The 22577-nt window shown below is 41.9% G+C and overlaps 3 protein-coding genes across 5 annotated transcripts; all 3 read left to right on the top strand.

Moving 5' to 3' along the window:
- Nucleotides 1-106: 106 nt before the first annotated feature.
- zgc:171844 (uncharacterized protein LOC100151763 homolog) lies at nucleotides 107-9130 on the top strand. Its single transcript, XM_068578964.1, has 8 exons — nucleotides 107-312; nucleotides 2466-2586; nucleotides 5901-5974; nucleotides 6775-6889; nucleotides 7576-7646; nucleotides 8337-8451; nucleotides 8714-8764; nucleotides 8919-9130. The coding sequence occupies exons 1-8, from the start codon at nucleotides 234-236 to the stop codon at nucleotides 8938-8940; spliced, it is 648 nt and encodes a 215-aa protein (XP_068435065.1). The 5' UTR covers nucleotides 107-233; the 3' UTR covers nucleotides 8941-9130.
- A 940-nt stretch (nucleotides 9131-10070) lies between these two features.
- On the top strand, nucleotides 10071-11820 carry LOC137786997 (uncharacterized). Its single transcript, XM_068579174.1, has 2 exons — nucleotides 10071-11200; nucleotides 11686-11820. Exon 1 carries the CDS (start codon nucleotides 10198-10200, stop codon nucleotides 11056-11058), a length of 861 nt encoding a protein of 286 aa, XP_068435275.1. The 5' UTR covers nucleotides 10071-10197; the 3' UTR covers nucleotides 11059-11200; nucleotides 11686-11820.
- Nucleotides 11821-15995: 4175 nt separating this feature from the next.
- On the top strand, nucleotides 15996-22553 carry tom1 (target of myb1 membrane trafficking protein). Of its 3 annotated transcripts, none has more exons than XM_068578477.1 (16): nucleotides 15996-16102; nucleotides 16906-16990; nucleotides 17076-17154; nucleotides 17243-17392; nucleotides 17530-17664; nucleotides 17789-17923; nucleotides 18116-18232; nucleotides 18424-18554; nucleotides 18654-18696; nucleotides 18781-18901; nucleotides 19011-19074; nucleotides 19916-19985; nucleotides 20565-20630; nucleotides 21040-21102; nucleotides 21400-21439; nucleotides 21801-22553. In XM_068578477.1, exons 1-16 carry the CDS (start codon nucleotides 16051-16053, stop codon nucleotides 21893-21895), a joined length of 1446 nt encoding a protein of 481 aa, XP_068434578.1. In that variant the 5' UTR covers nucleotides 15996-16050; the 3' UTR covers nucleotides 21896-22553. The 3 variants fall into 3 exon arrangements, with proteins under 3 accessions (XP_068434578.1, XP_068434576.1, XP_068434579.1); XM_068578475.1 differs by having other exon boundaries at nucleotides 18421-18554; XM_068578478.1 differs by lacking the exon at nucleotides 20565-20630 and having other exon boundaries at nucleotides 18421-18554.
- Nucleotides 22554-22577: the final 24 nt, after the last annotated feature.

The following is a 22577-nucleotide window of genomic DNA, read 5'->3' as shown; positions in this document are numbered from 1 at the left end:
GCGTTACGCGGGTCCACCAGCAGGTGGCGCCTCAGCAGACGTCAGCAGCCTGACATCCCCCTCTGGAGGAGTCCGCTGTGTTCAGCATCTGTTGGCAGCTGCTCAAACCCCCTCACGCGTTACAGCTGCATTAGTCATTACCTGCTGAGCTACATCTTCATTTGGCTGCACAAACATTTCTTTATTTTGGTCCAGAGCTTTTTCTCTTTTCTTTGTTGTTGTTTTTTTACAATATGGAAAAAGAGAGAAGATCCTCCAAGCATTACGGCTCTTTGGAGAAGACGCAGGTGGACAAAGAGACGGAGAAATCAAGTGAGTTTAGAGGCTGAGCTGCGTGTGGATGCTGTTTTGCTGTGAGAAGTGATGGTGAGGAATGAAGGAGGCTGATGTGTCCACTGCAGTAACTTTCACCAGAGAGCATGACATCGTCCTGCAGGTTAAAGTTGTGTGTCTGCAGGGTGTGAGACACCCGCATGGGGGCCAGCAGACCCAGTGTGGCTCCCAGCTGTTCCCATCTTTCAATTGTTGCTCACATATAACGCTGTAGAAGGGAAAAAAATCTGTAATTCCTAACTGTAATTGATTGATTCATATATGGAAATGTCTCCCAACTGACAGAGAATAGTGAAAGCTTTATGTCATAATTTTACCATCACTTGGCACTGTGGTTTGTCCAACAGGTTGTCTGAAATGCACAGATTGTCTAGTTTACTGTCACATCAGACAAAGACAGACGTGTTATTCTCCCATTCGGAAGCTGGAACAAGACGTTTTACTGAAACAATTAAATATCACAATAGCTGAGGATTAATTTTCTGACAATCAACATTATTTGTCTGGTCTCTTTTTAGCTCATTTAAAATAATATCTATATCTGGAGATGTCAACGCCCAGATATACAGAATAAAGATTCCAGTAACGAATGAAACAAACATCGATCAATTAGGCTTGATTTAATTGAATTACTTCCTTTTCCTTTATAATTACGAACAAATTACATATATATCTATTCCAGAAGAATTCCCTTGAAACATAATTCACAGTTAATATGTGGATTATGATAAAAGACACAGACTTTCTGCTGGTTTTGCCTCTATGTGTCGTTCTTTTGTCTGTTTTTTAAAGGCCAGTGGGGCCCCTGACTGTTCGGCCCGTTCAGACATCCACCATGATGATAACACACCTTGTAGCGAGACGATGAGAGAGTATTTGTGTTCCTCAGGGCTCAGCCCTCGGTCCTCTGTTGTTCTGTTGTGTGTCTTTTATGTACCACATAGTGGACTTTAAGTGTGGCTTAAGGGTGGGACAGTATTATTACTACAACAACTGCATTCTCCTGACATTATACGCAGGATTTAAGACGTAAGAAGAACAGTAAACAAAATAAACTGCATTCACACAAACCTGCTTATCACAAGTAAATAAAGTCAGTCATTCTTCCTTCTTATCAAAGAGCCCGCCCGAAGGTTTGGGGCAATAAAGGAACGTGTGTGTGTGTGTATGTGTGTGTGTGTGTGTGTGTGTATGTGTGTATGTGCGTGTGATTGTTGCGTCTTTTCACACAAGGTCAGGTAAGTAAAAGCTGATCTCTGCTGGATGAGTCATCGCTGGCTTGGCGAGGGAGTGGGAGGCTGCAGGGGAAACAGTGCAGCTATCCAGTGATGCTTGAAGGATTACTGGGGAGGGAGATCACATCTTAGCAGGATGGTGAATTTTGAGCCGCGGCACTTTGATTGCTTGAAGCTGAACTCGGATCAGTGCGGGTTTTACTGTCTCATCAATTCGCTTTTGGTGTTTGCCTTTAAGATTTACCTCGTAAGTTTTCAGAGTCTCTCGGGAAACCTTGAGAATCGAGACAGGTGGTTTATTGATCAGAACATAAGAGTGCAATAAATTACTCTAATTTCAGAAAGATGGACATTCACACAAAAGGATTCAGCTTGTTTTTAATCTGCACTTTTCTCAGAATTACTCAGAACCTTATTCAGAAAGTATTGTTCTCACAAAATCAAACTTAATGTGGTAAATTAATTAATGACTAGCTTTATGCTAAGCTAACCGGCTGCTAGTTGCATTTTTTCCAACATTTTTTTTTAACTATTCAGTCGTTTTTTTGCTCAGAAAATCCTGCTTATCTTCTCTGTGGGTTCGGGTGGAGTGTGTGTGGACGCTGCCGGTGGAGCAGAAACAAACCCGCGAGCTTCACAGTGTGTAACTTGTGCAGAAGCACAGGTGTAACGAACGTCCTTCATGTGGGCTCAGCGGGCCAGAGAGTCGGCCCAGCAGAAGGATTCGCCAGCCTCCATTTCAAATGAATTTCACATTTGCTCTGTGGATCATAGTTTACAGAGTGTCCTTGTTGTCCTTTTGATGCTTTGTCACCTGCTTGATGAACGCCGTCACACACAAGGACAAGTCTGTGATGGGAGCCAAATAATCGTGCTTTGGTCTTGCCTGTCTCCCAGCAGAGGATGTCATTTCGATGGCTGACTCCACGATTACCATCGAGAACATTGAAGGAGAGCTGTGCAAAATTGAGCGGATAAGAGACATCCTGGTACGGAGGGAATCGGAGCTGCGATACATGTAAGATCTGCTTCCTCAAGAGCACTAATCTAGTCTGGATTAAACCATGTATGAGTGTTTTCTTTCAGGGATTTGATACTGACACAGTGATGACACAAAACCATAAATAACAATACTTGCATCATGTGACGTTTCACATACAGTAGAGCTCTGCTGGACATCTGAATACTAGATATAGATACTAGATATAGATACTAGATATATATACTGGATATATATACTAGATATAGATACTAGATATATATACTGGATATAGATACTAGATATAGATACTAGATATATATACTGGATATAGATACTAGCTATAGATACTAGATATAAATACTAGATACTAGATATAGATACTAGCTATAGATACTAGATATAAATACTAGATACTAGATATAGATACAAGATATAAATACTAGATACTAGATATAAATATAGATATTAGATATAGATACTATGTATAGATATCGATACTAGATATACATACTATATATATACTAGATACTAAATATAGATACTATAAATATACTAGATACTAGATATAGATACTATATATATATATATATATATATATATATATATATACTAGATACTATGTATAGATATAGATACTATATATATATACTAGATACTAAATATAGATACTAGATATAGATACTAGATACTCTATATATACTAGATACTAAATATAAATACTATATATATACTAGATACTAGATATAAATATAGATACTAGATATAGATACTAGATATAGATATTAGATATTAGATATAGATATAGATACTAGATATAGATACTATATATAGAAATAGATACTAGATATAGATACTAGATATAGATACTAGATATAGATATTAGATATAAATATAGATACTAGATATAGATACTAGATATAGATACTAGATATAGATATTAGATATAGATATAGATATAGATACTAGATATAGATATAGATACTAGATATAGATACTAGATATAGATACTAGATATAGATATTAGATATAGATATAGATATAGATACTAGATATAGATATAGATACTAGATATAGATATAGATATAGATACTAGATATAGATATAGATACTAGATATAGATACTAGATATAGATATAGATATAGATACTAGATATAGATATAGATACTAGATATAGATACTAGATATAGATATTAGATATAGATATAGATATAGATACTAGATATAGATATAGATACTAGATATAGATACTAGATACTGTCCGCTGCCCCTCAGGAAGGGGAGATGATGCTGCGTGACCGTCAGCAACGAGCGCTGTGGGAGAGGCCATGTGCATGACGGCAAAAAGTATGTGAAGAAACCAGCGGTGCTATTCAAGAGCTGAGCAGACACACTGATTTCAAAAGATGCCCTTTACTCCCTTCCCTCTCATCCTTTCCTTTTAATTATGTCACGCTTTATCTGCTGAGGCCATCCTCATTATTTTGACACGCGAGGATGGAGGAGGTGGAGCGGGGGATCGAGGACAGCGACCAGCACGGCACTATGTGACCGTGAGATGAATCAGAGAAAGCAGGATACCTTTGGTTTGGGGGAGTTGTTTTTCTGCGGGAGCCTTCATAACGATTAGTCCGATAAGTGTTGACGGCCTGTCATGTTCTCACTTCCATCCGCGTTCATCTGCATCCAGAAGATGAAAAGTGATGCACCATCCTAATTATAGACTGGTACCCTGCATGTGTTGACATGTGTTATGTCAACGACAACACGGGCGACAAATGGAGCTCAACTACTGCGATAAAACAGATAACAAATGAATAGTTTTGCCGAACAGAATCCATTCAGGGAAATATGCTTTTTTGTTGTTTCCTTGCTGAGAGTTATGAGAAGATGAATACCACTCATGTGGGTACGCTGAAGATGAAGCTCGAGCTAGCAGTCGGTTAGCATAGCTTAGCTTAGCTAACCACAAAGACTGGAAACAGGGAAACAGTTAGCCTGTTTGTCGAATTAGATATAAGATGCAGTGAGATCTAGCTAACTGTTTCCCCCTGTTTCCATTCTTTATGCTAAGCTAACCTGCTCCTGGCTGAAGCCTTATATTTACCGTACAGACGTGAGCGTGGTATCGATCTCCTCTTCTAACTCGGCAAGAAAGCAAACAAGCGTAAATGTGAAACTATTCCTGTTAGTATTCAGCCTTCAGTATTTGGGTTCACATTCATGTGTTTCATTGTTTGAGAGCGATTAACGTCTTCAGCGTCTCTAGCAGCATATGTGCTGAAGGTTAAAACAAAATCTATGTGATTTGGATAGCAGCTATGACAAATGCAGTATGCCAAAAATGCCAGGATGTTCTACTACATCCATTCACGTTTTGGACTGCAAGCCAGTTTGCTCTTCTGATTATTCTGACCCACAGTCCTTTGCACAGCTGGTATATGTGCAAGAGGGTCAAAGTTCAAGCTGCCATGTCAGGTGGAAGCAGTATGTTATTTTGTGTGGGCTTCGATTTTTTATTTAACAGACTTCACAAATTGTCAAAATGAAACTGCAAAAAAAAAGTAACATGCGAGCGGGAAAGCCAAGGAAAGATAAGACAAACACAAACATAACAAATTAAAATAGAAAAACACAAATAAAGACTACAAGGAAAAAGGTGATACATTCTAATTGTGTAATTAAATCACAGGAAATGTTTGCCGAGGAAGTAGCACGCTCCAATTAAATGCGCTTTGCATCCCACAGAAGCAGAAGTTTTGTTTTACCACCTCTGAGCTGACTGCGACACAAACGAGACAACTCCATCGCCAATACTTTTTAGAAAGAAAAAAACCCTCCTGGCAGCGTCTGAGTCATCCTGAGATACATCCTGCTGAAGTGAAGCCTGAACCAACGGTCCTGAGTAAACATTTCTCTCACAGCCATTTCCCTCTTTTTGCCAACTCTGTAATGGCAGACCCCCAATCCCACGCACACACACACAAAAACACACACACTTGTGTGACCGGCGCCTGATGTTTTGACGGCGAAATGAGATCTGATAGTGTGAGGTGTGATTCATTCCCAGAGGGCAGCGTGGCGCTGTTATTCCACTTAATGAACTCCCGGACCTCGCTGTCATCTGAGTCCTGTGATTTTCTGTTTGATAAGCTCCTGCCGGCTCACGCTGACGTGTGTACGTCTACTTAGGAAGGAAATTGGGTTGCTGCTGTTGAATGAAATACAAGTTATGATTTGAAAGCTCCTTGAAAAGTAACAAAAAAAGATGACGTGGGGGACTAGTTTATTAAAAATAAATAGACGCCTGCTTTCCTGCATATATATTGTGATGTGTTTGTTTTCTGCTCAGGATGGATGACATCCAGCTCTGCAAAGAAATCACGAGACTGAAGACGGAGCTGCAGAAACTTGTCTCTATTCCAGGTAAGTTGAAAAGCAGTGACATTATATTCATTCCTTTATGGAAAGTACAGATTATTCATACATGCTAAACATCAGCATGTTAGCATTGTCACTGGGGGAGTGTGTTAGCTTGCCGGGGTTAGCATTGAGCTGTCCCTAAACGCAGCCAAAGATGCTCGAGTCCACAACATACATACACGCTCCGCCCATGTTTAAGTGGTGCACACTTCCTGTTTCCTAATGTATGTTGTGTACACAGATTCATGTTTTCTTTTGGCTCACATTGCATATTTACATCGCTCACAGCTATATTTAGCCTTACAAAACGTTGTTGGTTATGTTAGTTGATCTCGCTGGAGTGTGGCGCTGAGAAAAAGAAAGATCTCAATTATTTCCTGATTTATCCGTCTGAAAAATGCCATTTTAGTGTGATAATGTTGGAAAGATATGTGGCGTGTGAGAAATGAGGCGGGGCAGTGGTGAAAACCATGTGACCCAGAAACAGGGAGCTAAGTCTCATTCCTGCATAGAGAGAGCTTGTCTTGATCAATTGTGTGTGCAATTCATCAGTGTTGCATGTCATTTTGGACCATATACACAACAATAAACAAAAACGTAACATACAAAGCCTGTGAAATATAAATGCAGCAGCAGATCAACACCCAACAGCGACTCAGAAGATTCACTCCACACATAGATTTCACTCCTGCTAAATATTCACAATAATGGTCAATAAATTGGCCAATTTTCTGTTCCATCCTTCTAGTTTATTATTGTAACGCCCGTTGCTGTATTTTACGCGTCATGTGTCTGTTGAACAGACAACGACAAGGCCAAGGAGGACAGGGAGAGGGAGGAAGAGCTGCTGCAGCAGATCAACAAGCTGGTGGAGACCAGAGACTTCCTCGTGGATGATGTGGAGTTCGAGAGGCTGAGGTGAGGTCATCGCATCAATCGACTGAGAAGACTTTGACTCGCCGATGTTCCTTTAAGGCACGGCAGATGTTACAGGGCCGTCTCTTTGAGTTCATGTCGGAAAAAGCGTCCAAAAGGCCTCAATATTTAGATTCTAGTGATTTCCCATTGTTAAAATGAAATTTTGCAATTAGCGTTCAATATGCTAATCGGTCAGAAGCTTTTCTTCACAACTTCAATACCTTACGCGATACACGGTTCTGCGCATTCCCCTCTTTATATATATATATGTCAGGTGGATATATATATATATATATATATATATATATATATATATATATATATATATATTATTGTTTGTGGTGCTAATTTAGCCGTCACTGCTGATAAGCAGCCAGTTGTTGATGAGGAAGAATATCTTTGAGTGACATTTCGTTTGGTCTCAGACGGCTTGCGGGGATGCGAGAGGCCGTTTCCCTCCGTGATTCCTTGTGCACGTGGAAATAGTTTGACAACGGCATTGTGTGCACATGCAGCTGTGAAATCCTCGCCATGCGCGGCCAGATTAAAATCATCTCCTGAGGATTTGTCGCCTCGGTTTCTCGCAGATGCGGCCCGGTGACATTTAACGTGATTGAGAGAATCTCAGAAGCAGAAGTCCTTGACAAGTGAAAAAAAACAAAACAGGGACATATTCTCCTCCACAGGGAACAAGAGGAAGACAGAGAAATGGCCGCCTTCTTACAGTCCAAATTTACCAAGACATTGGCTGCAAAAGGTGAGTCTAAGACGTAAAAGTGCTTTCGATGAGGAGTCCTCTTTGACGCTTGTGTGTGAGAGGATGAAGTTATTTGGTGCAAATACTTTGTTCTGCATGTTCAGTTGTGTCGCCCAACCAAGAACGTTTGATCCAAACACAGCAGAACCGTTGGGCTACGACCCCTGAGCCCCAATTTGGGATCGGTGAGCTGGAAACAGCCTTCGGGCGAACAGTCGTGCGGTTTTCTTCACTTACACATTCAGATCAATATTTAATTTGAATCCCTATTGCTGAAACAATGCTGACCATAAATAAGTGACGGAGAATTAGATTTCATGAAATGTGACAGAAAATTAGCTCATTCTGCGTGCTGAAGCTACGTTTAGCAGCGGGTTAGCGTAGCTTAGCAAAAGACCGGAGAGGTGTTTTATGTGCAGTGGGTTATGTGCCGGACTATTTCTCTAATTGAATCAGATGCCGGGCAACCAGTGGAGCGGTTGATGGTCAATGTCTGTCGGCAGCGTAGCTAACCTCGCTGCGTTTCCTAGCTGTGTTTCCTGTCTTTGTGCTAAGTTAAGCTAACCAACTTTCCGCACGAACGTGAAGAAGAACATTCCCCAAAATGTCAAACCTTTCACTAAAGGCATGTGACTCTAACTGAAGATGGAGAGGATGAGCGTTTACCGTGACGTCTTCCTTTTCAATCAGGTGCTCTGCAGGATCAAACGGTAGCGTCCAAAGCCCAGCAGACGACGGCGCCATTTTTCTCTAAAACCGGACTGACACTACTGAAAGACTGCTGCGGCTTCACCTGCACCGTCATGTAACACTGTCCAGACGATCACAGAAGAGTGTGTGCGCGCGTGTGTGTGTGTGTGTGTGTGTGTGTGTGTGTGTGTGTGTGTGTGTGTGTGTGCGTGTGTGCGTGTGAATGCACATGTGAGCCTCCTCAGTGCTTTCATGTGTATTTTGTATGTCTGCCCTGCAAAGAAAGATGATCTGCATTAATCCACATGCATACTGTAAGAGATGCGTATTGTTCTTATTATATCTGCTGTGAAATATTGTGTTTACATGTCTTGCAGAAGGGACTCTTCCTGGGTCGTAGTTATTGTATTGCTCTATGTCCAATTGAGGTAGTTAGATATTATTACGGCTGCTTCTGACTGTGTAGCTGCTTTCGTACTGTGACAGACTATTATGATATCATTGTTAGGACTGCAGCTAGTGATTACTTTCATTATTGATGAGTACTTTTTCCTTCTTCTTTTGTCATCATACCGTTAGCAGTACATCTGAGAAGAGATGTTGAGCGGTAACGCAGCAGGCCATCGGCGAAATGAAACGCAGAGATCAAAAATGTATTAAAAAAACACATTTTGTTTGGTTATTGAAGCTGTTTTGACAAAAAAAGAGTACATTGATTATTTGAAATGACTTTTCATCTTGTGAGGAAAGCATCTGGAAGATGTTCAAATCAGGGAATAAAATTATAAAACAAATATCCACAATTGTACACTATTTTTTTCAATGTAGTCATGGTTGTGTGATATGTTATGAGCTGTTCCATTCATATCTACACCATCGAGCCCTTACAGCCTCTCACAGACAAACAGTTATCAAGTCTGTAAGTCCCTGAGGGTTCAGGGTGTGAGGGTCTAGGGATCATCCATCATCACTTTAAGCTCTTTGTCCCCATCCTGAGGACCCTGGGGCTTAAAGCAGCAACCTTGGATCCATATCTACTGATCATAAGTGCCTGTATGAGTCCCATAACTTTTGTCTTGGGCCTCTAATCAACCAGCAAGCCGTTGCCTTTTATTTAAGAAAGTACATTGTTCAAGTGTTTAACATAATTCAACAATATTCAGGAACATAATCCATAAATATGAATAAGATGTGTCAAATATGACCCAGAGAGAGAAATTATTAAACTAGATAGATTAGTATCACTTGGTATCTCTGCGCCTTCAACGATGGAGTTGCAAGTACTTTTGATACTTTAATCATTTTACTGTTAATACTTCTTCACTAGCGCGTATGATTTTAAATGAAGGACTTTTTCTTGTAATAGAGTATTTCTAAATTGAATGAATTTATAGTTGAACTTTACAGAAATGTACTTCAATTAATAATGAACAACTTATCAACACTTGTATTAAATATGCTAAAACATAAAAAATAAAGTAATGACCAAAACACTCATCTCACTGCAAATATTTTACCTTTTTGTCCGAATTATTTTAATATACAGCTGTTTCTAAAATGTTTTAAAAATAAACGGGATAAGATCTTTGTAAAATCAAAACACCGTCTTTGCATCATTTAATGCACTTTAAAGTTTTATATTTTCATTCATTCATTCATCTCAGAAACGGAACCAACTGGTTCCCATGGCAGCGAGACAGCCGGCGTGACAGTTGCTGGATGTCTTTGATGCACAAAGGCCACGCCCAAACTCCTCACCGATTGGTTTAGAGCACATGAGGTGGGAACATTGCCATAAAGTCCACAAGTTTGCTTACTCCTGTCGTAAAAGTTACTTCGAAGTTTTACATTACTTTTTGTAATGTCTTCCTGTGCGATGCAGACGAGCCGAATCTCCGAGGAAGTAATGGATCTCACAGAACTTTTCCAGGACCTCACGATAAACCCGGAGATGTCTTCCTGTGTGACGAGGAAGAGAACGTTCTCCGAGGTACCGAACTCTCTGAAGAAGAGGATGAAGTTGAACCGAACGCACCAGCTGGATAGCGCTACTGGTGACGTGCACCGAGTCAGAAAGATATTCCCGAGGATCTCCTACCCGGCTCCTTCCCCAGTGAGCGTGAAATCTCAGGAAAAAAAGAAGAACCCGAAGGGACCAAGAACGAAGATCTGGATCATGGGCTCCGGTTACGTCCTGCGAGCGGAGCGAGAAGCCTATCAGAACTTCGGCGAGAACCTCGGACTTAGCGCCAAAGTTGAGTGGTTTGGCCAAGGAGAAATGCGCTGGAGCGGCGTCCAACAGCGTTTCGACGCAGAGTTGAAAACTCAAAGTCCCCCTGACATTCTGATCATCCACGCCGGTGGCAATGATCTGGGGTTGACGTCTGCCAAGATACTTTCAGCCAAAATAACCAGCGGCCTCATGGCGCTCCACGCAAGGTTCCCCTCGATGACCATCGGATATTCCTGCATCAACGAGCGCCAAGAGTGGAGATACGGACATCCAGAGGGGATGGATTACGACAGGAACACCGTCAACAAGTGCATAAAAGCTGCGGTTGGCAAATTTGGCGGTGAAGTGATAGAGCACCCCAACCTGAGATGTGACGACAAAACACTGTTTCTGTCAGATGGAGTGCACTTCTCCAACTATGGGAATAAAATATTTCTGACCAGGATCCACAGCGTCCTGAAGAAGATCCTTGAGCGACGCCACCAATAGAGCGCCGACGCCTTGCAGCCCGGCTCCCCATGAGGAACTCAAACACATTCATTATTATGAGGATTCATCCATCTTAACGCCTCAGCAGCCGTCAGTGTGAAGTGAAGTGAAGTGAAGTGAAGTGAAGAGATTTCCCTTTTAGGTGCCTGAAACTATGTTGTCCTCTCTTCGTATCGAGTTTTCTTCACACTTATGTGGGGAGTTTTTCACTCGTTTTCATGGAGTTTAGGCTCAGCAATAAAAACACAATAAAATGCTTGGACATTTTAATTTGTAGTCCTGTCAGGTTTGATATTTTAATGTGTAATAAGAAAATGCTACAGTGTGAATTAAGGGACAATCACTGATGAGTTCTCATTTGCATCTGAACATTTCCTTCTGCAACATTTTGCTGGTTTAGTACCAGACTAAGTAATTATATAACTTTTTCTCCACCAGGTGCTAATAAAGCGTCCTGATGACATTATTAATTAAAAAAAAAACATTTGTCGTATTGTATTTATTTAAATTAGATAATATTGTGATTGGTCCAAAAGGTAGGTTTGATTTATCTCTGTGGAAAACATCTGCATTGTGGTTGTCTTTCCAACAGCATAATGACTTTGGTTTCACTCGGTGTCTCTGCAGACTTCAGCGATGGAGTTCCCATGTGGAAAAATCGGATAAATGGAGTGTGTAGTGTGGCGCTAAGAGCCCGGCGTCACTGGTGACGTCACCAACATGCTGAGTGACAGGAGGAGGCTGCCTGTGCCAGGTTGTGGGGGTGTGAATGTTGTATCTGTCTCCATAAAGAAGGTTGTTTGGATATTAAAAGGCTCAAAATTAATGTTTGACTTATTGGATGGTCGGGGGATGGTATACATTAGGGAGAGAAAGCTACCGCGCCATGATCTAGGGGTGGGGTAGTTAGCTGCCAGCTCATATTTTGTATATATATATATATATATATATATATATATATATATATATATATATATATATATATATATATATATATATATATATTGTATTTACAGTCTAAAAACTCACCATCGCAGCCTGGCTTCACCTCTCATCCACATTGCAGCGAGTGATGAGTCATACAGTGAGTTTAGACAGGCAGCCCACAAAAAAGTAGTGCCTCAGAGCATTTTGTCTGGAGACAAGGATTGTTGTCCACATAGCTCTTCTCCTGCAGTAATGTGCTGTTTGCTGGTTCCATCCCTCTGGCAGCCGGTAAAGGCCGTCACAGCTGGCTGCAGATTAACAGACCTGCAATGCTCTCTGCTGGATTACATTTGCAGGCCGAGAAGACTAATCAGGGGGCCACACACTGTGAATGCAGACAAGTTACTGCCAACCGACTCTAATTGGACGCTTGTGGAAAAAAAAAGCTGCTTGCTCTTTGTTGGCTGAGACGTTGAAAAGTCCCTGGAAAGGTGATAAGATGCTCGGCCAATTAAATACTATTTTTCTTCTCTCACATTTTTTGCATATATAGCGTTCACCCTTTTCTGAAAGGCTCTAATGATTGCAGGCTCAGAGCCTGATGCATGTGACATGTTAGGAGCTGCAAAGCCCTCCAGCCGTCTGCAGGGAACGGCAAGCAGAGATCTTTGTGCGAGTGCATGTCGGCCACTGGGAGCTCTGAGAGGAAACAAACACAGGGCACATGTCTTCTCATAGCTATGACTGTTTTTAAAATGAAACTATATTCAAGTCAAAAGCAATCGTAAAACCAAGACAACAACCGCTGTCACATGACCAGACTGTTGGATAGTTTGATTGGACAACTGAAACTCGCTATAAATATGTCAAACCCTTCAAAAATGTAATGTACATATTGAAAAGAATATGCGTGGTATTTTAAAGTGAAATATTCAGCATGCGGTTCAGTTAGACGGCAGATGGCAGAGTCAGTTCATGTTTCCGCTTGATATTTATCGAATGGACGGTGATGATGCGACGTCTCGGACATTTAAACCTGTGGGATGCACAGCGTTCTGACGCTGGCGGTGACGGGGCCATGAAGCGTTGTGTTGATGTACCTCTGAAGACACGTATCCGTACAAACATCTGTATTACTCTCAGTGAGAATGAGATGTTGTCGTCTCTCACTGTGAACCCTGGAGAGACATGAATATATAGATTATTTCCATGATTTCATTTGTGATTTCGTCCATTTAACTTTATTCCTTTAAGTGTTGACCGGAAGAGTCCATCTGCTGGCCTCCACATTAGGAAACTGTCACTGAAGCAGCTCTTTTAAAACAGCTGTTATGGATAATGGTGTTCCTGTTGTTAGTCTCAATAATCCCTCCAATAAAAACATACATATCGATATTAATACCAGTAACACTGGATTTGTATTTGTATACACTCGTGAGCAATGCTGCTGTAATCCAGTAATTTCCCCACTGAGGGACTAATAAAGGATTATTTTACCTTATCTTATCTCATATCTTATCTAAATATTTTACGTTGTGTTGCAGTTTGTCCTCGTGACCAGGCCGTCAGGTCAGCGTCGGGGCAGAAACAGATCCATACTCCGTTAAGCACTTTCAAAATAAAGGTAGTCGGCCTCTTACTGAGCTGTTAATTTTAATTCATCACACAGTTTATACTGTTTACAAACTATATACACACATGCTATTATCATCAGTGCTAACATGACTTATCAAAAGCTCCAAATAACCAACAATTAAATTCAAAACACTTCATATTTCTCCTTAAATATTACTGATTGGTTATGTTTCTTCACACAGTAGCGTAGCAACCACGGAGGCAGACGGTTTAGGTACATTTGCTCACGCCCACATGAGAAAACAACCATTAGGAAGATCATGGAAGACATTTGATTGCAGCTACCTCAAACACGCTTGATGTTTCATACAGTGCAGAGACCAGAGAAGATCTAACGACAAACTCTATCAGATGGACGAGACGAAGGAAAACCAGGCGCGAGAAACCGCCCGGATGGATGTCTGCGCTGCGATCGCCCACACCATGCTTCTTCTTTTAATGGTCAGAGTTGTGTCATCTCTGCTGGCGTAAACAGCGGACTGGGTCTAAACTTTAATCTATTTTTATGATCAAACAAAATGGGCCTCCCCAGTGTCACTGAGAGTCCGCAATGTCGTGGAAATCAGCCAACTAATCGCTGTGTTTTGTTCACAATGCTCCTGGAGGTGAGAACCAACGCTCAGAATAACTTCCCCCACGTCGTCCACCATCTGACCCTGCGTGGTGAGGCCATTACACACCAATTAACTCAAGAACATGCAAAAGCACAATACTCAAATATCGAAGGGTTTGAAACTAGATGTCAACCCAGAGAAGCACACCTTCAGGTCCGTATCATGTCAGTTTGTGTTGTGTCTCAATGCCGCTGGGTACCAATCAAACTTTCAAGTGACGAGAAGCACAAACCAGTTGACACACAATAATCCAGCGCTTCATGGGCAGCTGCTGCCTGCTGCGTCGTTGAGGCTTGACGGGATGTCATCAGATGAGCACGAGGCGGCTCGGGGCTGTCTGACATTGTGAAATGAGAAATCAAACAGTGCACCCGTGTGGCAGAGAAGCCCTCAACACAAGCACGGAGCTTTTAATGTCTCGTGGTGCACAATGAAGGGAATGAACGGTCGCCTTCGAAACAGCAGGTCTCCGTGGCATCGCGTGGTCTTCATCGCACAGTTTGCTCAGTTGTCGTGCAACTTTAGAGACAAAAAGGTCAATGTCCGGATCAGGAATGAGCTGTCGAGCTCAACTTTTACGCCAACGTGTATGAGAATGGGATGTTTGATGAAGACCATGTGATAAGGTTGAGAGCTCCAGAAAAAGGAGTAACTGAGTGAGCTGTTTTTACATATACTGTGTAAATGTACATCTTGTGTTATTGCTACTACATGTCATCACAGTGAAAGACCCTGTTGCATTCTGGGAAATGTAGGATCCAGTGTTGCTGGAGCTTGATCCACACAACAAACATAAACTTAGGAAATCTCAGCCTCTGTTGCTTCATTTTTTATTTATTCTTCTTTTAGGTCCTCCTCTTAACGTTGTCCAACTTTATGGAAAAGTAACTTTAACCCTCAGGTTGTGTTGGCCGCCCTCGAGGCCCCCCAGGCAGTGTAAGTGCATTGTTTTATAACCTTAAAACTTCATCATCTTTCATGATTTAATGAAAATTCCTTCTGAACATGAATTTGAGCCAATGAAAGTCCACTGCAGGAAATTGTACATTACTGGCCACTTTGCAATACTTTCACAGAGAGTTACTGAGACATTTTTCCAGTAAATTATAGTAAAATTGCAGCTGTATAATGTGACTTCACACTCATGCCATCACATGACTGTGATTTAACGATTCGTTTCCTATTACAGCATTGAACTGTGTTTTTTTGTTGTTTTTGTTGTTTTTTACAGTAAAACACCTCTCTGATTAATACAGAAGTTTAATAAATAAATACAATCTATATGTTATATGGTTTATACATGATTGATTATGACAGCTCTTTTCACACAGCACACCTCCCAAAACCCAAACAATAGACTATTTAGGATTTCTGCTAAGAGGTCAGACAAATGGTAATGTGACAAATATAACACAACATGTATGTTGTGTAACAATGCTCATTATCTCATTTCCCCTTTCATGAACTGTTAATACTTTTCTATAGCATGTTTTTAATTAGGGTCTGTGTCCATCTTGGTATAAAAGCTGGATACGTCACCACCTGTGTGAAAATCTTCAGATGACGTCATGTGCCCATCTTAAGTGAAAATATTCCTTATTGTGACGTTGACGTGAAGACAGAAGGTGCTTTCTCTTTCAGCGGGACTACAAAGTGCCAGGATGGGGCGCAGCACTGCACCGACCGGGCTGCTGTCACTTTAACGCGTGACGCAGTTCAACCGGTGCCCCACTTTGTTGTGTGCGCAGCAGCAGCAGCAGCAGCAGCAGCAGTGTGCGGGAGCGAGCGGGCTGGACGCTGCGTACCGGGCCTCAACATGGAGTTTTTAATGGGGAATCCGTTCAGCACGCCGGTGGGACAGCGAATTGGTGAGCGTTTTTATTAAAAATAAAAAAACCTTTCCGCAAATCGTTACATGGTTTTGACCGGATCCTCCAGTCGGGCTCTGTCACCTTTACCGGAGTCATTACGCCGCCCGGCACGCGCATCTCTCCCTCGCGCCGACCGTTTGAAATCACGGCCCACGTTGTTGTTGTTTTTAAATTGCGCGAGCTAACGCGTGTATCATGTCAGTACAGTGACATGGGGAAAATAAGGTAAATGTATTAAGGCTGACAAGAGGAGCGGCGGGTTGCTGGTTTGAGTGACGCGTCCGCTAAAGCAATAGTTGGAGGGAGGCGGGGTTTAGATGCTGCAGGGGTCAACGTGATTGGTTGCTTGTATTGTCTGTGTTCAGCCAGCCAATAGCTGGGCGGGACGGAAAGTGGGCCACAGCCTCCTGACCCAAATTAGATGCACATTCAACTGTAGCTTAATGACTGCTCGTGTGTGTGCAGTTACTGGCCGAGATTAGGAAACGAATAGATAAACAGAAGAAATGATAGTAGAGAGAGTACAACCCATTATACAAACTGTACAGTTTACACAAATGTACATCTGTCATCATTATACAAATCAGAAAAACGGTGTACTCCATCAACTGCTATGTGTTGCTATGCTATGAAGAATATATATATATATATATATATATATATATATATATATATATATATATATATATATATATATATATATATATATATTCCAGATTAAACTGTTGTGACTACACAATACATTTTAGTCTGCAGTTTCATATTATTCAACATTGCATTTTTATTTTATTTTTTTGCAGAGAGTGCGACCGGCTCCAGCATGCCGTCAGAAGACTGGGCCCTCAACATGGAGATCTGCGACATGATCAACAGCTCAGAGGAAGGGTGTGTATGCGTGTTATCTGTCACGTGTGTGTGTGAGTCCTCTGGAGGTTTCACGCTTCTGACTGTTCAACTCTCTGATTTACAGACCTAAAGATGCAGTCAGAGCCTTAAAGAAAAGGATTGTGGGGAACAGGAACTTCAAGGAGGTCATGCTGGCGCTCACTGTGAGTGTCGCTCCCTCTTGGCCCTCATAATCAGTTTGTGTTTACACCCGGATTGAGTTCGAGCTATTGCGTCTCCCCGCTGTCTCAGGTCCTGGAGACGTGCGTGAAGAACTGCGGCTACAAGTTTCACGTCCTGGTGACCACGCGGGATTTTGTCGAGGGGGTTCTCGTCCGGTCGATCATCCCGAAAAACAACCCTCCATTAGTCCTGCATGACAGAGTGCTCAGCATTGTGCAGGTGACTAAAAAAAAAAACCACATTACATGTTTGGCAAGACTGTGGCAGCGTGGTGGGGAAACACGTTGTTGTAATGAGTCTTGGTGTGGTCGCATTGCTCTCATTGTCTGATAGTAATTTGTGTTCGTCTCATCAAGGCGTGGGCCGATGCCTTCCGTAGCTCGCCCGACCTGACGGGCGTGGTGTCCGTGTACGAAGACCTGCGGAGGAAGGGACTCGAGTTCCCCATGACGGAGCTGGACGGCTACTCGCCCGACCAAGCGCCCCAAAAGGTACAAGCCTGGCTGCTGCGCCCACCGACTCACTCGCTGTTTTTCGGGTGCTTCCTGTCATCTTTCTGGTCATTTTTTTCTTTCTTTCTTTCTTGCGGGTCATTTCTGTGCATCTGCCTGCCAGCCTTCGCCTGGGAACGGGCCTGCTGTCACTATTCTTCCCGCCCTGCTCCTCTCTTCCAAACCTCCGCTCATCCCACCGCTGACTTCCGAGCTCAAGCTGGCCCTGGAGGGACACAATGCTTTCACTCCCAGCCAGGTGATGGCCTTGCTGCACTACAGATGGACGTGTCTTGTTTTAGCGCTTCAATTGCATTGTTTTCCTATAAATCACCGGCCTTTGCTGTTGCACAAGTCCCTTTTTATGTACAACTTTGGCCTGCAGCACTTGTACAATCAATACCTGTAGCCTGAAGCTGTGCTTATTCGGGAAATATCATTGATCTCCCAGATAAAACAGCTGAAGACAGAGCTGGGAGTGGTGCGAAGTAACCTGACGATGATGTCAGACATGATGACTCAGCTGGATCCTGTCACGGTAAAACAAGCAGACATGGAGCTGCTGGAGGTAAAAAAAAAACACAGACACACACAGATTTAAATGATGTAAAGTATTCTGTGCAACTCCTTTCCTTCCAGTCGTGTTGAGTAACCGTGCCTTACCCTTAACTGATCTCCTCCTTTTTATATATTTTGTGTTGCATCTGCCCCCGTCAAACCCCCGCCCACACATTCTTTGTCTGATTGTGTCATTAGCAGTTATACACAGTGTGTAAGGAAATGCAAGACAGGATTGTAAAGGTGGTCCCCAAACTCAGTGAAGAGAAGCTGATCGAAGAGTTGCTGGCAGCTAACGATGAGATGAACACCACCTTCACCCGCTACCAGAGGTCGACTCTATTGCACTTACTTGTTGACAAAAATAAGGGGATTAGTGTTTGCCAACAGGTTGTATTTCACCATTTGACGAAATCATTTTGTGTTAACAGGTTTGAAAGACGAATACCCAACGGCCAAAGCACAGCAGAGAAGGTAAGCATGTCGCTCATATTTGAATTGGTTGTTTTTCTCACTTGGCAGCGGGTGAGTCATGGACTTTCACTTTTTGTCCATCAGAGTCACGCGTACGTCAATCTGACGGACTTCGATTTGACACCCGAGTCCGTCAGCCAATCAGGGGTCAGCTCGCTCAGCATGTCAAAAGCTGACAGTTTTTCCAGTCAGATGGCAAGACTTAGTAAGTAGCCCAGTCGAGTGTGTATGAACATCACCGACATGCCGCACATGTTCAGTAGACGCCTCCACTTATTGTGTGCACTGTTAACTTCTCTCTGCTCCTCTTGCAGGTACAAGCGAGTCGGACGACACGTTATCGCACAATATAAATGTCCCAACTCGACAAAAGCCAAGGTACAGGATGTCTGTCAGCCATAAGACCTTAAAGATGGACACAAGTTACAAAAGTTGTAGCCTATGTTTGGTTTTAAGTAAAAGAGTTATTTCAATGAGAGTAAATTACATGAAAAGATTTTATGAAAACGTGTTAGCAAGCAGAGCCGTCCAAAGAGTTAGCTAAAAATAATGAATGATGTTGAGATGGCAAGCTTACCGTGATTAACAGTGGAAGGAGTTGGCTAAAAGTAAAGAATACATAGAGAATAGTTACGTTAGCTAAATGCTATATATTTCAACAGTTAACTAATAATAATGAATACATATTGAAGTTAACGTTAGCTAAAAATAATGAATACAAAGTGAATAGTTAATGTTAGTTACGAGCTAAAGATTTGAACAGTTAGCTAAAGATATTGAATAAGTATTTTAATAGTTAGCAAAAAGTAATAGATATACATTTTAAGTAATAGCTAAATGGTTAAAGTCCCTCTTCTACACTGACAGTTGGCATTAATATCCAATATGTGATTGATATTCTTAAATAACAACACTTCTTCAGGATGAGTTTGTCTGACGGGTACATCAGATAAAAAGTTTTTGCAACCACTATAGTGGAGGCTGCGTAAATAACAAAGCAAATTCTGCTGTTTTGTGATATCAATATGTTACAAATACAATCGTTACGGAGCCGTCTGCAGCTCCGCCTCGAGCAAAAAACTCTCTGGATTTGCCATTTGCAAAAATGTTTTTTTCTTTTGGGAGTTTAATCCCGACTCATTCCCTCAAAGTTTTTTTTGTGTGAACTTCATTATCATCTTACTTGGCGGTTAACCAAAGTACAAATGTTGTGTTTCAGCGAGCAGAGTGACGTCTCAGTGGACGGCCCGGCTCAGGCGCAGGACAGCAGACTACGCAGCGCTGTAGCGGTAAGCAAAGAGGCCGTGACCTTTTCTTGTCCGCCGTGTGACCGTTGATGTGGAAATATTCAGTGTGGAAATTGCTCATTTGGAAACTATTCTAGCTTTTCCAGTGAAAACCCAAAACCATGAATCATACTGTCGTCCGCACATTTGACAGATATAGATAAGATATTCCTTTATTTGTCCCCCAGCGGGGAAATTGGAGGACGGATAAAGTGCACACAAGGGGGTAAAATAAAATAATATTAAAAAAAACATCAAAAAATCCGCAATATTACATATACAGACAGAATAAGATGCATTTAAAAATGTATTTAACTGATTAAAGTGTGTTTGTGGTCAAGTCGACCCAAAGCCGTGAGCCACACGGTGATGAGCTCGCTGTACAGATCTCCATGATATTGTGAACAACGTCTGAGTGGTGTTCTGCATATGGGGGAAGGAGAGATTTCTGCGTTTCAGGTCAAGAAACGGTACAGAACGACTTGGCTCGTAAAAAGCTGCCCGGTTGAGTCCATAAATGTGTGTAATTTTTGTCTCGGTAACTGCTTTCCTTCTAAATGAACTCTCTGTCTGTGCGTGAAGGACGACAGCCCCGCCTCCACCCGCAGCTCCTCACCTAAGTTAGATTGGATGATTAAAAGGGGAATGGTGCGTCTGCGCCTGCTTTCACATTGACTCACCCTCCCACGCCTTGTTGTCGCTTGTTTTTGTCATGAGGTTGCATTTTAATTTGTTTGGTGTGGTCTGTATTGCTTTGGTTTGGATCACGTTTTATGATTTCGATGGTTGAGCTGAAACCAAATGGTTTGCATGTTTTTGTATGTAGTGAAGACAATGTGAGAGGTTTCTTTTGAGTTCTTCAGAAAGCATGACGTATCGTCTGGGTTGCTTTATCGTTATCATACCCGTCATACTTTTTGTTGCCGACGTGTGGTTGTCACTCAGTATTTTTTTTGGTCGGATTGGTTTGGTGGTCTAGTTTCATCTTCATAAAGTTTGACCAGCAGCTCTTATTTTTCTGCTCTGACCTTCCTGTTTCTTCTGCTTTCTTTCTCAGATTCCTATCAACCAGTCCACTGTAATGGATGACATTGAGAAATGGTTGGAGTTGGACGATGAGGTAAATGTCTGGGCTCCAGCAATGTAACATATCCCTTCCTGAAATAACCTGACTCACTTTTGAATCCTCCTTACCCTGAGGAATCTGCACGACTATCAGGGTGTGAACAACGTAACAGCCCAACAGAATGAATCCTGACCACAGAGCAGCGCAATATTACACTTCACAACATATTCTCTTACTAATGATTACAATCAGATGGACAGAAAACTGATTTATTAAAAACAGGCTCCTGTAGAAGTATTAAAGCTGGCAGCTTTTCTTCTATCTATAATATCTTTTCTGTTTGTGACACAGTACGATGACTTTGAGGAATCGGACGGCGTGACGAGTGAAGGTAGGGAAAAATGATAACTTTGTGCTGAATTGACTGGCAAAACATTTTGAGGTTATATTAAACTCTTATTTCAACAAATCGGACTCTCATCTCCTGCTAAATACTCAAGCATTTGACCCGTAGGCGGCACTAGAGTCCACCTGGGGCGCGTGGTGCCACATACAGCACGATTCAGCACAAGAGCTCACCACGGCGCTGCAGTTTTGGAGTACTTTAAAAACAACCGCTGCCATATTTGACTTCTTATGTGTAACAGGGCGTGATTTAAGTAACTTTGTAATGAATAAGTTAGGGGGTAGTTTGACCCAGCACTACTTTCTGAAGTGTTGCCTCTCCTCATCCTGCTTCTCTCCCTCTGCAGAGTTTGACAAGTTTTTGGCAGGAAGAGCGAAAGCAGCCGAGCGCCTCCCATCGGTGAGAGCTTCCCCGCAGGACAACAACTACTCCGAGTCTTAAGCTACGCTTGAAACGCGCCAAACTAACACAGTCATGAAGCTCCCGCGCCATCGGCTGAGAAAGGGACATTTCTTCCTGGTGAACGGGTTGAATGGCACATTCGACATGGGAACCACGACCCATATCTTGCTGTGTGTACTGCTCTTTACTGGGGACCAAGCGTGTGTTTGTTTTTTTAACTGATACAATTATTTGTTTTATGTTTTATGAAGGGGCTGAGGGTTGTACTTGACATTGTTATAAGGGTTTGTCCATGTGTGGAATGCAAACATTTGCACATTTTTATATGGTTACATTCCTGCTGTTGAAGGAGAGCGGGTATTGTTACAGAAGACAACTTTTGCAACATAGATTATGTATTATATTGCTGTTCTATATATATAAATATATATATTGCTAAACATGATGGATTACAGAAAGCGACCCTGTCTAAGTAGAAAACACTGTTAGCTCGTATGTAAGAGAACACTCGCCTGTCTCATTATGAAATAATTGGATGCTTCATATCCTTATTGACGTAGGATGTCAAGGAAAACAGAAGTATGGTTGTAGTTTTTTTCTTTTCTTTTTTTTTTTACATCCAGCGTTCCCTTGTGAAGATGTTTTACTTGAAGTTTAACAGGAGGTCATGACAAATTGTCATATTAAACGTACACTATTAACTGTAAGTCTGGCTGGTTGT

The sequence above is a fragment of the Clinocottus analis genome, unplaced genomic scaffold (genome assembly GCF_023055335.1).
Source record: "Clinocottus analis isolate CAN_PGR_092001 unplaced genomic scaffold, fCliAna1.0.p SCAF_16, whole genome shotgun sequence".
Classification (NCBI taxonomy): Eukaryota; Metazoa; Chordata; class Actinopteri; order Perciformes; family Cottidae; genus Clinocottus; species Clinocottus analis.
The sequence above is the reverse complement of the archived record's forward strand: the minus strand, read 5'-3'. Positions and strand labels throughout refer to the sequence as shown.